Here is a 15592-nt window from a genome sequence, read left to right as displayed (position 1 = left end):
ATTAATGGCCTCGATTTTCACTTTCGAGGGAGTGTAAGAGCCACTGAAGAACGGCATCGTAGCTTCTGTGGACAACTGGAGTGCTTTGCGTGCAACCGTGAAATTGTCACATATCCGTGGCGCAGTTAGGTTGTAATTTGCATGAAACCATGTGCTTCGGACAGATCCATTTTCTTATTTATTTTTCTGAATAGTCAGTATAGATTTGCTTTTATATACTGATGTTGCCGTGGATATTCCTTATGCTTGATTTGCTCCTGTTTATTAGTCCCTAACACGCCTGAGAAAACAGGTGAAGGTCTATGGCCAACTTTAGCCACTTCGACGCTCGCTCCAGTCGGTCACGGGTTTGCTTGACTGACTTGAACGTCGGAGTGGCTACAAAATTGATTACCGACCTTCACCCGTTTTCTTGTTCTCAGGTGTTTTAGGGACTAGTAAACAGGAGCAAATCAAGCAGCCGGAAGATCCACGGCAACATCATATACGTATAGCAGTAACTACAATCCTGTATTAAAGCTGAAGTTTATTGATGATACAGAAATAATTACAACAATTACAAATTCATGCATATAAGGATATACAGATGAGAATATAGGATGCAGAGATATGCGACCTGGGAATTATAGATCACCAGTGATATAGTCCATTTTGTTATTCACTCTTTGCAGGATTGGGAAAATGTAAAAGAGAATGGGGGCAATTGAGCTGTGGCTTCTCATAGTTTAGAGAGCTCCCTCTGTTGGTAAAGACCACCTGCAGGAAAAATCAAACGTAATGCTGATGCTCCCTTCCATTCAAGTGTACATCTGAGCAGTTATGGGGCTGTTGTTAGGGACTGTACAATTGGTGTGATTGCTGGTGTCTCTGTCGCGATGCTTGGAGTCTTACAATTCTCGCGAGGCAGAGGCCATTGCTCTTCGAGAATCACTTGCTTGTCTTCTGCAATCCAGACTTGCCATGCAGTGCTATGATTTCATAAAAGCTCTAGGATATGAACCTGATTGGCCAACCTTCTGAATGCTCATAAATGGTTTAGAATCATTAGGTGAAGCTGGTGTTTCAGCTATGTTAAGGTAGGATGCACAAAAGTATTATTACTTTAAAATTCAATTTATGACTTTACATAAATGTGGCATAATTTTCTTTTATCTTCATTTTTATATTTTTTATATAAAAAATTTGGCTTACTATTATATTAAACATTAGCATTTTATTTAAATATTTTCAAATTTTAATTACCAACATCTTATCTCATTATATATATATATATATATATATATATATATATATATATATATATATATATATAATTATCTAATTTTTTTGCTGCATTTATTAAAAATTTTAAAATTTATAATTTCAGCCACATATAAAAGTTTAACTTTAGAAAATAACTTATTGTGTGGTTCTTCTAAAATTGCCAGGTGATATAAAAAATATTTAAATTAATATAATAATAAAAATAATTTATTAATTAATTTATTTTAAAATTTAGAATTAAATGACACACATATATATATAATTAATATAAAATTAAAATAATTATTATTAAAATTATAAGATATTATGTCGCTGCATATTTTTATTAAAAAATTAGAGAAAATAATTAATAATTATTTAAAAATAAAAATTTTATTTAATTTTCAGAGACATATAATTATTTAAAATTTTAATATAAATTTAAATTGCTTTAAATATTATTACTTAAAACTTTTATCATTAGTAAAATTATATAATATAATTTTAAAAATATAAAATATAAAAAGTTAAATTATATTATTAAAATAAAATAACAAATAATCGTTGCGCAAAAAAAATGATTAGTTGTGGAACTGATCTTTCATTTTGAAGTGGAGATATATAGGCAATTTTTGAGTGTTATCTAAAATAGGTTGATTTTGTTTTTTTAGATAGTATTTTTTTATTATTTAGAATCTAAATTTGATTGTCGATTTCTCATAACATGATTATATACAATAACCAAATAAATGAATTTTCAATTTTACTAAAAAAATGTTTTTTTATTTATATTATTTTTAAGGAAAAAGGTTTAGGTGTTACATGTTAAATAGATTAAACCTGTTTATAGTTTCATAATCACTTCCTATTAAGATAAAAACCCTTTTTTTTTTTTTTTCAAATGAAAGAAATTGAAAAGAAAAAAAAATATTTAGTATTTATATTTTAATAAAATTAGTTATTTAGTTTTTATATTTTAAAAAATACATTATTTGATTCTATATTTTGCTTTGTTAAATTATTTAGTTTTTTCATTAAATTTTTTGTTAATTAATACTATCAAAGTACTATTGAGTCCTTTTATTTTAATAAAATTAATTAGTTAAGTCTTTATATTTTAAAAGATATTATTATATATTCCATCTATTTTAGTAAAATTAATTAGTTAATTTTGTATTTTGAAAAATATATTCTCAAATAAAAATAAAATTTTATTGTGTGGAGACTAAATTTGAATTTACATTGTTTTAAAAATTATTTTTTTTCATTTAATTTCTTGGATATTATTTTTGTGTTTTGACTATTAGAAAACAATTTTTATAGATTATCATCTTAGTTATTGGAGATTTAGAGAAATCGATTAACTTTTCTATGCATGCTTATTTCAATTTTTATTAAAAAGATAAAAAATAGAGAGAATGATGAGGAGAATTGTTTGTGTACAAAGGAGAAGAAATATGGGCAAAGAAGGAGATATAGGAGGGTAAGACAAAAATAAAGGGAAGAGAGCTAGGACAGTTTTAATAGAAAAAAAAAATAATATGGATTAATTAATTTTACTATAATATAAGGACTAAATAATAGTTTGAATAGTTAATATAAAATTTAAGATTAAATAGTTTAACGAGAGTAAAATATAAATATTAAATATTATATTTTTTAAAATATAAAAACTAAATAATTAATTTTTTTAAGATAGAATAATTAAATAATAATTTTCCCAATTGAAAATTTCTTTAAAGTGAAAATCATGTCAGCAGCCTTAGTTTTTCAGCTAGAACCAGTGTATGAGACGGGACTCAAGGCAATGAAAAAGGGTCAAGTGCTTTGTGATATAGAGATCGAGATTCAATATGGTGAGTAAATGCAAGATAACTGCCAATAACAGGGAAGTTAACAATGATAATTCAGGCGGAAAATAAAAGCATCCACTGGGCTCTTTGTATTGTCAGGTCCTTGGAATTTCCTTTCTAGCAATATCCTTATAATACAAAGGATATCTGGTCAGGAATAGTTGGCACATGCCATCAAACATTAGGCGCCAATTAGTTGACCCAAAAATTCTTAGAATGGGAATGAATGGATTTGATTCTTGTATGAGTGTTTAAAAACCTTTTTTTTTAATTTTTATTCTCACAAGTTAAAGAATTTAATTCCTATTAAGTAAAAGAATCACCATTTTTTTTTAATATAAAGAATCAAAATATAGATAGGGATGATAAAAGTTTTCGAATCCAATTAATTTTTCTCGATCTCAATTGGAGTGAAAATGAAAAACATTCTCCTCGTCCCATACAGTAATATATAATTATTTTATTAAAAAATAATTATTTTTATATATTTATATATTTAAATATAATAATTTTAATAAAATATATTATTAAAATAATATATAAAATATGTATTTTTAAACATATTTTATTTTTTAATAAATAAATTTATATTATATACTAATAAATTAAAAGAAAAAAATTAAAAAAAAAAATTCTCCATGGGAAACCAGCTCCACCCTTACCTCAAACTCTTATGTGTTGGGAATGAGAGAAGTGATCATCGTCCTCAACCTGTTTTGTTGCCATTCCTAAATATGGAAAAATGAATGATGATTATTTCGTTAAAAATTAAATGCTCAATATCACCCCTTTCAATATTGAGATGTTTTAATTTTTATATTTTCATATTGTTAATTAAAATAAAAATTTTGAAAAAATATTTTGTATTTGCATATAATTAATCAAAAATAAAAAAAATTGAAATAATAATAATAATAATAATTTTATATTTTCATCTAATTAATTAAAAATGAAAACAATATTTTAAATTTCATATAATTAATTAAAAATTAAAATAAAAATTAATTATAGAAAATTAAAATGCAAAAATATTACTTTATATCTTCATATAATTAATTAAAATTAAAAGGTTAAAATATAAAAATATAAAAAAATAATATTAGGTTGATTTTAAAATAAGCTTGATTCTGATTTCATAATTTATATATGTAAATTAAATGTCTTTTAAAAAAATCTGATTCTAATCCGTAATGAACCAAACATTAATGAAAATTTAATATTCCCTTTTTGATATCATTCAATTTCAATTTTAATACTAAATTTGATTCTAATGTACGCACCAAACGAACCATAAGATATTTTCTTTTTCATGTCCTTTCAGGAATTACATGTATAGCTTCTTGGGTGGTTCGAAGGTGACTGTCAAAGGATAACTTGCCACATGATCTTTTCTTTCTCATGTCCTTTCAAGAATTATATGTGTAGCCGCTTGGTTGGTTCGAAGGTGATTGTCGAAGGAAAAACTGTAAGTTAGTATAGTCATCTATCAAAGTCATTAAAGAAGAATCACCTTAAGTTATTATTATTTAATGAAAAACAAGGTGGCATAGATATGGGCTCCTTCAACTCCTTAAGTTATGCAGTGCCATACAAGGTGGCATAGATATGGGCTCAGTTCTAGAAATTAAGTCTATACAAAACTCTACCTCTCACTTCGGGGGTAAACCTGATAAATCTTTTGAAAACACATCAGAAAACTCCTTAATCACTGCAACATTCTTCAAACCTGCACCTTCTACCTAAATGTCTCTAACATAAGCTAGATACCCCTTACACCTCTTTTGCAATAATCGACTAGCACTTACTACTGAGATGAGATTACTAGAGGCTATACTGCGATCTCCATAAAATTGAAATTCTACCTCCCCAGGAATTTTAAAGAGTATTACTTCATTATGACAATCCAATGGAACGCGATAAGTGGCTAACCAATCCATGCCTAAAATCACATCAAACTCAAACATATCCAAAGAAACAAGATCTGTAGCTAATTCCCTATCTCCAATGTGAACTATACATCCCTTATACACCATATTAGTGTCTATTGCGTTCCCCATAGGTGTTGATACAGATAAAGGATACTCTAACAAAGTAGGTGGTGTACTAAATCTCATGGAAAAGTATGGAGAAATAAAGGAATGAGTGGAACTGGGATTAAACAGTACTCTAGCATCAAATGAACAAATAAAAATTGTACCTGTCACTACTGCATTAAATGCCTGAGCATCCTGCTGAGTCAAAGCAAAAACCCTGGCTTGACCTCTACCACCAGATGTTTATCCTTGAGTTTGAGCAGATCCTCTACCACCCTGACCACAACCATCAGAACCCTGACTTCTACCACTATACTGTGAAATTGGCTGAACCTGAGAGGGAGTAGAATGTGCTGCCTGACCAGCACCCTAAGTTGTCCCACTAGTAAGACAGTCCTATCTACGGTGTCCCAGTTGTCCATAATCAAAGCATGCTCCAGTGACCCAATGACAAGTTTCCTTATGTGGCTTACCATAATGCTGACAAGGAGTGGAAACAAGCCTAGTGCTAATCTGACTATACCGAGCATTCCCTACATGAGTCCTCTGCTCACGTCCCTGACCAACTCCATATTAATGTGCCCTATTACCAACTGTAGCCTGAGAACCCTGCTTATTACCCTGATAAAAGCCCTGATGACTCTGTTCTCTGTTAAACTGATTACCCTGACCATCTTTCTTAAACCACTTATGCTGCTCACGAGCCCAATGTTCATCATCATACATCTCCTTCTATCTAGCCCGATCAACCACCTCCTCATATTTAGGTAGTCGTAAAGGAGCTACACGATCAATTAGCCTATCTCATAAGCCCCTTTCAAACTTGTGAGCCTTCTTCTCCTCATTTAGAATTAATTGTTTACCAAAGCGGGATAATTTGGTAAACTTCATCTCATACTTTGTAACTGTCATTTGCCTTGCTTCAAGGTTTCAAACTCCAAAGCCTTAGCCTCTTGAACACTAGGAGGGAGAAATCGCTCTAAGAAGAGAGAATGAAACTCAGGCCAGAGGATAGAACTTTCAGGTTGCCCATTCTTCTTAAAGAGATACCACTCACGAGCGATTCCCTTAAGCTGATTTCCTGCCAACATCACCATCCTAGCACTACTGCAACCCATTGTGTCATAACACCTCTCCATGTCATCTAGAAAATCCAAGGGATCAGCTAATGCATCCTCTCCAGTGAACTCCTTTGGTTTTAGCTTGAGAAAGTCTGTAAAGTCAAGAAATCGAGCCCTATCCTGAGCTAGTGCTGAAATAGGGCCAACCACTGGTTGCTGTGGTTGAGTTGTAAGGTACTCAGTTATAGTATTAACAGCACGATTCACTGCATGCAATCCATTGCGGATCGCCACGATAAGAACCCGACTCTAGGTGCTTGAGCTGCAGTAGCAAATTGGAATGGTTGTGCGCCAGTCTTAACCATAGGCATCTATTCAAATGTCTGATTAATAGTTTGAGGTGGTACCTCCCCTATTGGATCAAGGTTTGCACCATTAAGACCCTTGGCCCTAGTTCTCCTCTTACGTCTAACAGACCTAGGCACCTATTCATTTTAGTAAAGAAGCATTAAATCTAAAAATGTGAGTCAAATTAAGATAGGTGAAAAAGTACGAAGGACACAGATATCTAAAACAATGATAAACTGAAAAGACGTTAAGGATCCTATGCTCCGCAAGTTTACTAGACCTCAACCGGGCTCTAGTACCAATAATTTAAGATTTGTTAAATCATGCAAGCCTTATCAGAGTATCTTGAATAAATATATTATCACTTACTAATAAAAAAAAGGACAAAATCCAAATAAATAAAATACTAAATAAACATCATAAATATCCCATAAGTAAACTACGGAGTCTCTACAGATTTCAAATAAAAACTTAAACTGTTTAATAAATTAAACTAATTATTAGCCCGAGGAAACATGAATTCGGGCATACCATGAGAATAAATCAAAGATTGTCCCTCTCCAGAAAATGAACTGAATATTTGGATCAGCTGCAGAATTCTACTGATTTGAAATAGATAACAGACAGAGAAAACGTGGTTTGAGCTAATGCTCAGTGAATGATAATTACAGCACACAACGGGATAGGAACAGGCAGACGCTTGATTAATTTCACAATAAATTTTCTATTCAATAATTTCATGCTATCAAAATCATTAATAAAATAATTTCATAAAATATATATATATAAGAAATTCATTCGATAAAATTTTATGATACAGTATACCAAGGTGATGATACCCCACATCACCAAAGGCTAGATGGTAAGTGCGTTATCAAATATTAGATACATTCCTCCTCCTTCACAGATATCAATACATATGATACTAATATAAACCATAAACTGCAATGATGCATGACTCGACAATGCAACCTAATACCGTGATAATCCACACGGTGGGGCTAGATAACAGAAACAGATACTGGGCACAGGTACCAATTCAAAACATAAAATAAATTTGTACAAATCAATCAAAATCAACAAAAAATTTCAGATAGTAAATAATAACTGATAGTGCAATTCTAATAGTTTATTTCAATAATTTCAGAGAGTTAATAAGATCAAATCAATCTCAAATAAATTCAGTGTAACACATCAGTAAATTTTATAGTCAGATATCAATCAATATAAAGACACTAAAGGCCTGTTCCGGAGTCGTAATGGCTCTAATGTAGAGATAATTGATAAAATCAATTATTTAATCAAAATTGAAATAAAATTCAATAATAAAATAAAACTCTAGAAGTCACATGTAAAATAATTGTTAAAATATTGACTTAAAATTTTATTCAATAACAAATTTAATGCTGAGAAATTTTAAAAGGGACTAAAATGGTACCATGTACTATAACTGCTACTCACCTGAAATTTCAAAGACAATAGTTATATTCAATGAAAGAGAGACAATTTCAACTGACAGATTGAATATTCGAATCTTCTTGAAAATAGAATCCACAGTGATGAATAGAGAAGTAAAAATTTATGGATTCTCTGCGCACGTTAGATTATAAATCGTAAATATATATATATATATATATATATAACAATAAATAAAAGATGATGAAAATATTTGTTGAGAGTATTCGGTATAAAAGGAGATGATAAACAGGCTTTGAGAGCAAAGTTTAGCAGAAAGAGATTATTATAGTATATATATTTCAAGAGTTCCATTAGGTATAAAATGAGATAAGAGTTATTATTGAACTAGATTGCTCAGATTACAAATATATATTTAATTTCAAAAATAATATATATATATATATAATCAAATAAATAAGTAAGCTATCTAATAAAATATTTTTTTATAAATATATTAAAATATTGTTAGCTAATTAAAATAAATAAATAAATAAATAAATAAAAGATTGGATTTTCACAATTAAATATTATATTTTTTAAAATATAAAGACTAAATAATTAATTTTATTAAGATACAATAATTAAATAATAATTTTCCCAATTGAAAATTTCTTTAAAGTGAAAATCATGTCAGCAGCCTTAGTTTTTCAGCTAAAACCAGTTTATGAGACGGGACTCAAGGCAATGAAAAAGGGTCAAGTGCGTAAATGCAAGATAACTGCCAATAACAGGGAAGTTAACAATGATGATTTATTGGGAGAAGAATAGCTAATTAATTCAGGCGGAAAATAAAAGCATCCACTGTGCTCTTTGTATTTTCAGGTCCTTGGAATTTCCTTTCTAGCAATATCCTTATAATACAAAGGATATCTGGTCAGGAATAGTTGGCACATGCCATCAAACATTAGGCGCCAATTAGTTGACCCAAAAATACTTAGAATGGGAATGAATGGATTTGATTCTTGTACGAGTGTTTAAAAACTTTTTTTTTTTAATTTTTATTCTCACAAGTTAAAGAATTTAATTCCTATAAGTAAAAGAATCACCAATTTTTCTTTCAATATAAAGAATCAAAATATAGATAGGGATGATAAAAGTTTTTGAAATCGATCAATTTTCCTCGATCCCAATTGGAGCGGGAATGAAAAACATTCTCCTCGTCCCATACAGTAATATATTATTATTTTTATTAAAAAATAATTTATTTTTTATTTTTATATATTTAAATATAATAATTTTAATAAAATATATAAATATATTATTAAAATAATATGTAAAACATGCATTTTCTAAACATATTTTATTTTTTAATAAATAAATTTATATTATATATTAATAAATTAAAATTAAAAATTAAAAAAATAAAAAGAAAATTCTCCATGAAAACCCCACCTAGAACGGGAATGAAAGAAGTGATCCTTGCTCTCGACCTGCCTCGTTGCCATTCCTAAATATAGGAATGTGAATGATGATTATTTTATTAAAAGCTAAATACTCAATATTACCCATGTAGGTATTGAGATGTTTTAATTTTTATATTGTTAATTAAAATAAAAATTTTGTAAAAATATTTTGTATTTTCATATAATTAATTAAAAATGAAAACAATATTTTAAATTTTATATAATTAATTAAAAATTAAAATAAAATTAATTATAAAAAATTAAAATGCAAAAATATTACTTTATATCTTCATATAATTAATTAAAATTAAAAGGTTAAAATATAAAAAAATAATATTATGTTGATTTTAATTTCGATATCACTCAATTTCAATTTCAATACTAATTTTGATTCTAATGTACACACCAAACGAACCACAAGATCTTTTCTTTTTCATGTCCTTTCGGGAATTACATGTATAGCTTCTTGGGTGGTTCGAAGGTGATTATCAAAGGAAAAACTGCAAGCTAATAGAGTATTCATCGGTCAAAGTCATCAAAGAAGAATCAATGTGTAAAAGACAAAATTTTGAAAAATTAATCAATTGTTTAAAAATTAAAATAATTAATCAAATCACAAAAAGTGATAAGGTTTATATTTTTAATGTAACACATATTTAAAATTAAATTCATCCTTAATTTTTTGAAATAAAAATAATATAATTTTATAAATTTAAAATTAAATTGATCATCTTAAATTTAAAATTTTATATTTTTTAAATTATTTATCTATTTGAATTTATTGTATGTTAGTTTAAAATATTAATTTTATTTTAACTATAAATTACAATTTAAATGCATTGAATAAAATATTATGTTTGTAGTATTTTTAAAATAATTCATTTAAAAAAATATTGTCTTGTCTTTATTTTTAGCGTAAAAACTTAAAAAAAAAAAAAGTTAAAAAGGTCTCTTCTTTCCCTCACAAATCCCCACTTTTTTTATCCAAAAATAATAGTGCAAGCTTCCAATTCCATTGACTTTTTTATTTTCTTTTTTTACTCCGAGTTATCTTTCTCCTTTTATCTTATAATTTAATATATCAGTCTATTTTCATCGTTCATACTCATAATGAATTTTAAAAATTTTAATTTAATTTTTTTTTATTTGGTGTTTGAAAACTATGATCAAATAGCTTTGCTATTTGAAGTAAATGAGTGTGTGCCTAAAATTTATTTGATGTATGATATTGATATTATGTGAATTATGTAATTTTAAAATTCAATTTCAGGTTTAAAATATCATTTTTCATGAGAAAAAATTTATAATAATAGATGTATTTTTTAAAAGAAAAATATTGAAGATCAAGAAATTAGAAAAGATGGTTAATTATCTATTTCAAACTCTAAAAATTTAGTTATTGACCATTCTAAGAAATTTCAACAAACTAAAATTGAAAAAGTTGGCATTGCTTATTTTGACATTTAATATATCATATTATGTTCTTGAATTAAAAATATTATGTATATATACTAGTAGTGTGCACTGTTTTTCGAGAGCTCCTAAACTGAATTGAAATCGAAGAACTATTAATATATGAACCAAATCAAACTCATTCTACTGTTTTCATTTGATTTTAGTTCTTTCTCAAAAACTGAACTGAAATCGAATCCAAGAACCAAATTTATACGTAAACTTTTATTCCTTATAATTATCAATGCATTAAATCACCTTACAATCATTAATTATATGACTAAATTACCTTTTAATCATATAATATTTCAAATCCTTAATTATATATTATATATTAAGAAATAGATAAATAAGTTAATGTAATATACTTATTAAGGATTATATATATAATATATTTTTTATATTAGTATTATTATTTAGATTTTAGTATTATTACTTTTATTGGAGTTTAAATAAAATTTTTTTTCAACTTTCTTTTTTATGTAATGAAATTAATTGTGTGAAAATGAAAGTGCCATCGTATTGGAGGAAGACTTGAAACTTGAAAGCTTATTATTGAAGTTTTTTAGAGTGGAAAATGCGACAATAAAACTTAACTTTATGTTATACTTACTGATTTAGCGTTATTTTTTATTTAGGATATAAATATTATTTGACTTATTGTAAATGTTTGGTAGTAATTTATATTTTTATGTGAAAATTGTTAGTTTAATTTTAGTATTTTTATTGAATAAATCTTTATTTTTATGCTACTTTGTTAATATTTTATTGTAATATTAGTGTTGTTATTTTGATGTTAGTATTGTTATTTTTATTGGTATGTTAGAAATTTATAATCCTTTTATTCTTTTAAAAGGAGCATAATAATATTATTATTATTTTGAGTGCAAAAATCGAGAATTAAATTGAAATTGAAAACAAAACTAAAATTAATATCCGAACTGAAAATACTTAGAACCGAACTAAAATTTGGTTCCATTCCAATTCCAAGAAAGTGAAAGAATCGATGATATAAATTCCAAAAAAGTGAAAGAACAAAAGTTCGATTCCGATTTGATTCTTATAAAGAACTGAACTAAAATCAAAATTATACATCTCTACTAATATAAACATATTAAGTATTACTTTGATCCCTTAAGGAAAAAATCTTGGTGCTGCCCTTGGCCTTAAAAATAACCATGTGGCATATTAAAAAATTAAATTAATATAATTTAAATAAAAATAATTTTTAAATAAATTCATTTCAAAATTTAAGTGTTATATATCTTTATAACATACATCAAATATAAAATTATATAAATTGCTGTTAAAAATATAAGAAATTCTATTATCATATTCTTATAAATAAATATTTAAAAAAATAATAATACATAATTATTTAAAAAATAAATATTTAATTTAATTTTAATGGTATAAAATTTTTCGAAATTTTAAAACATAATTAATTAGAATTTTATCATTAACAAAATCTTATAATATAAGTTTAAAAATATATTAAATTGTATTATTAAAATAAAATAATTAATAAATAATGCATGGCCAAAAGTAGGCTAATTATTAACCTTTCACAAAAAAGTGAGCTCATCTTTATAGATCTCATATAATTATGAGAGATGATACATATATACTAGGTACCTGATAATTTCTCTTAAATTTATTTACGAGTTTCCATTGTTCGTGCCAATAACAGACCCTAATAAGTTCTTTTCATTGATTCTTCCTATGGTCTTCAATATTAGTTAGAAGTTGATTTTCAAAGGAGAAACTACACGGTAATGGAGTCATCTGAAGCCACATTTTTCCAAATGATGTCTTGTCAATTCATCAAAGAAGAATCAGCTTGTATTTTCCGCTGTATTAAAAAAAAAAAAAAAAATTGTACCGTGTGGAAGAGGAAGAGGTGGTTCTGAAATTTCTCACCTTATCTTCTCGATAGCATTCTGCGTATCCCAAAACCAAGCTTGCTGCAATCATGTTTCTTGTTTTCTTTCTCTTATCTTGTTCCATGCTTCCCCTTTCTGCTGATGAGATCCGTTATGTGCCTTCAGATATATTGGCAATGGATTGTTCCCTATTAGATACACCATCTTATTTTAGACAAAATTATAACATTGAACAAAATTTCAGTTCTAATTTCAGTTCTTCAACCGTGTCCAGAATAAATAATATGGAACCTCACAACCGTGGTGAGAAACCAGAAACTTCTGCTTGCATCATTAGAAAACAGCTCACTTACACATTTTCTGTCTCCACTGGCCCCAAGTTTGTTCGCCTACACTTTGTACCAATCTCTTATTTAGGGTTGAAGATATCCAAGGCATTGTTCTCCGTCAGCATTGGTCAGTATACACTTCTAACTACTTCTGAATCCTCCTATTACAAACTCAGCTCAGATGCTGGTTATTTTGTAAGAGAATTCTGTATCATCACAGATGGCCAAATATTAAATGTGACATTCACCCCATCTTCGAAGATTTCAGGTGCCTATGCTTTTGTCAACAAGATTGAAATCGTCTCCATGCCTTCAAAGCTTTACATCCAAGAAAATGTTCCACTTCCACTCATCGGACGACCTTCTCACTACTCTATGGAGAACTCTACAGCCCTTGAGATGATGCACCGGGTGAACGTAGGAGGGGATTTTATCCCTCAACCAGAAGATACTGGCATGTTTCGATTCTGGACAAGTGACATCGATTATATTATAGATGATGAAGCTGAGACGAGTGATATTGAATCAGAAGTTCAAATTCAGTCAAGCTCATTGACACCTGCATATACAGCTCCAGACCAAGTTTACGCATCTGCGAGGACAGTTGGGGATACGTTTGCAGGCAACCATAGTGCTAGATGGTCATTTCCTGTTGATTTCGGCTTCTATTACCTTGTCAGGCTCCACTTCTGTGAGATTTCAAGCAGGATTCACAAAGACGGTAAAAGAGTGTTTCATGTTTATATCAACAATCAAACTGCCGAAGATAATGCTGATATTTTCCACTGGAGCAACGGTGTTGGAATTCCCATTTATAGAGACTATTTCATCAACTTTTCAGAACCAGGAGAAGGCATAAAGCATCTATCAATCACCATAGGAAGTAAAAATGGATCATCTGCAATGCATGAAGTTCCAATTTTAAATGGGTTAGAAATTTTCAAGTTGTCTGACCATTCTAACAATCTCGCAGGACCCCATCCATTCGGAGTAAGAAATCCGCATCTGCATATTTCAGACTTCAATAAAGATCATAATGCCGTCGATTTAGTATACCATGTTCTTGGGACAAGTTTTGTTGTAATAATTCTCCTCGTCTTATTCAGTTCCATAATTTTAACATTTAAGGACACAGAAAAATTTAAGCAAGGGCAATCATCAGGCAATTATCGAATCTTCTCAATTGCTGAGATAAAGTCAGCAACCAACAATTTTTCAGACACTCTGCTCATTGGCACTGGTGGATTTGGGAAGGTCTATAGAGGATCCATTGACTATGGCAGCACCAGTGTTGCTATAAAGCGTGCCAATCCAAGTTCACACCAAGGTTTGAAAGAGTTTCAAACTGAAATCACCATGCTTTCAGGGCTAAGGCACCACCACCTAGTATCTCTGATCGGGTACTCAATGGAGAAAAAAGAAATGATTCTTGTTTATGATTACATGGCTCATGGTACGCTACGTGATCACCTCTACAAGACCCAGAAGCCTCCACTTCCATGGAAGCAGAGGCTCAAGATTTGCATTGGAGCAGCACGAGTACTCCATTACCTGCACACAGGTGCAAAGAGGACAATCATCCACCGAGACATTAAGAGCACCAACATATTGTTAGACGATAAATGGGTTGCAAAGGTCTCAGATTTCGGGTTATCAAAAGCTGGCCCGAGTGCAATGTCACAGTCTATGACTAAAATACATGTTTCAACCATGGTGAAGGGTACTTTTGGTTACCTAGATCCTGAATATTATCGACAACAAAAACTAACAGAAAAATCTGATGTATACTCATTTGGAGTGGTACTGTTTGAGACTTTATGTGCCAGGCCTGCTGTGCTGCCAGTGGAAGAAATTAAAGAGGAGGAAGAGTATGAGAAAGCAAGTTTGGCACAATGGGCATTGCGCTGCTGCCAAATGGGGATTCTTGACCAGATAATTGATCCATATCTGAAGGGAAAGATTGCCCCTGAATGCTTCAGGACTTTCACTGATATAGCAAGTAAGTGTTTAGCTGATAAGGGAAGTGGAAGGCCGTCCATGGGAGATGTGTTGTGCAATTTGGAGCTAGCAATGCAGCAGCAGAATGCTGCTGATTTGCAGGAGGAGTGGGGTGCAAAAGAGGCCAATGAAAGGATGAATGGTGATGTTTGTATAATGATTGATGGTGGACATTGCATTTGCTCTAATAATTCAGATAAGACTCCAGGAGTGGAATTCTCTGAGATCATGGTTCCCACTGGACGTTGATGAGAATTTTACATTTGTATCTATATTTTATATTTCTGTTAGCTTAGTTAGAGTTAACAATAACGGGCTGTATATCTAGCATGTGGCTGTTATTTTCCCTCATATGGTAGTTATGTAATAATTGTTTTTTTTTTTTTTTAAAGAAACCACTTTAGGTTGTATACGAGAGTTTTAAGAATAATTTTATATTTCTATATTATTTCTTCCTTTTTATCCTAATAACTTTTGTATCATGATATAAGAACAGAGATCTCTTAAATTTATTTAGTGTAAATATATTTTA

The 15592-nt window shown here is 29.2% G+C and overlaps 1 protein-coding gene across 1 annotated transcript; it reads left to right on the top strand.

Annotated features, from left to right (window-relative positions):
- The first annotated feature begins 12816 nt into the window (after positions 1–12816).
- Positions 12817–15373, top strand: LOC131172585 (receptor-like protein kinase FERONIA). The gene has a single exon (XM_058133707.1). It carries the CDS (start codon positions 12823–12825, stop codon positions 15307–15309), a length of 2487 nt encoding a protein of 828 aa, XP_057989690.1. The 5' UTR covers positions 12817–12822; the 3' UTR covers positions 15310–15373.
- The last annotated feature ends 219 nt before the right edge of the window (positions 15374–15592 follow it).

Source organism: Hevea brasiliensis, chromosome 14 (assembly GCF_030052815.1).
Source record: "Hevea brasiliensis isolate MT/VB/25A 57/8 chromosome 14, ASM3005281v1, whole genome shotgun sequence".
In the NCBI taxonomy this organism is placed as follows: Eukaryota; Viridiplantae; Streptophyta; class Magnoliopsida; order Malpighiales; family Euphorbiaceae; genus Hevea; species Hevea brasiliensis.
Note: the sequence above shows the minus strand (reverse complement) of the source record. Positions and strands in the feature narration are given on the sequence as shown.

Bases quoted from the DNA above. Each gene is read 5' to 3' on its own strand.
- LOC131172585 (XM_058133707.1), top strand. From the start codon at position 12,823: ATGTTTCTTGTTTTCTTTCTCTTATCTTGTTCCATGCTTCCCCTTTCT.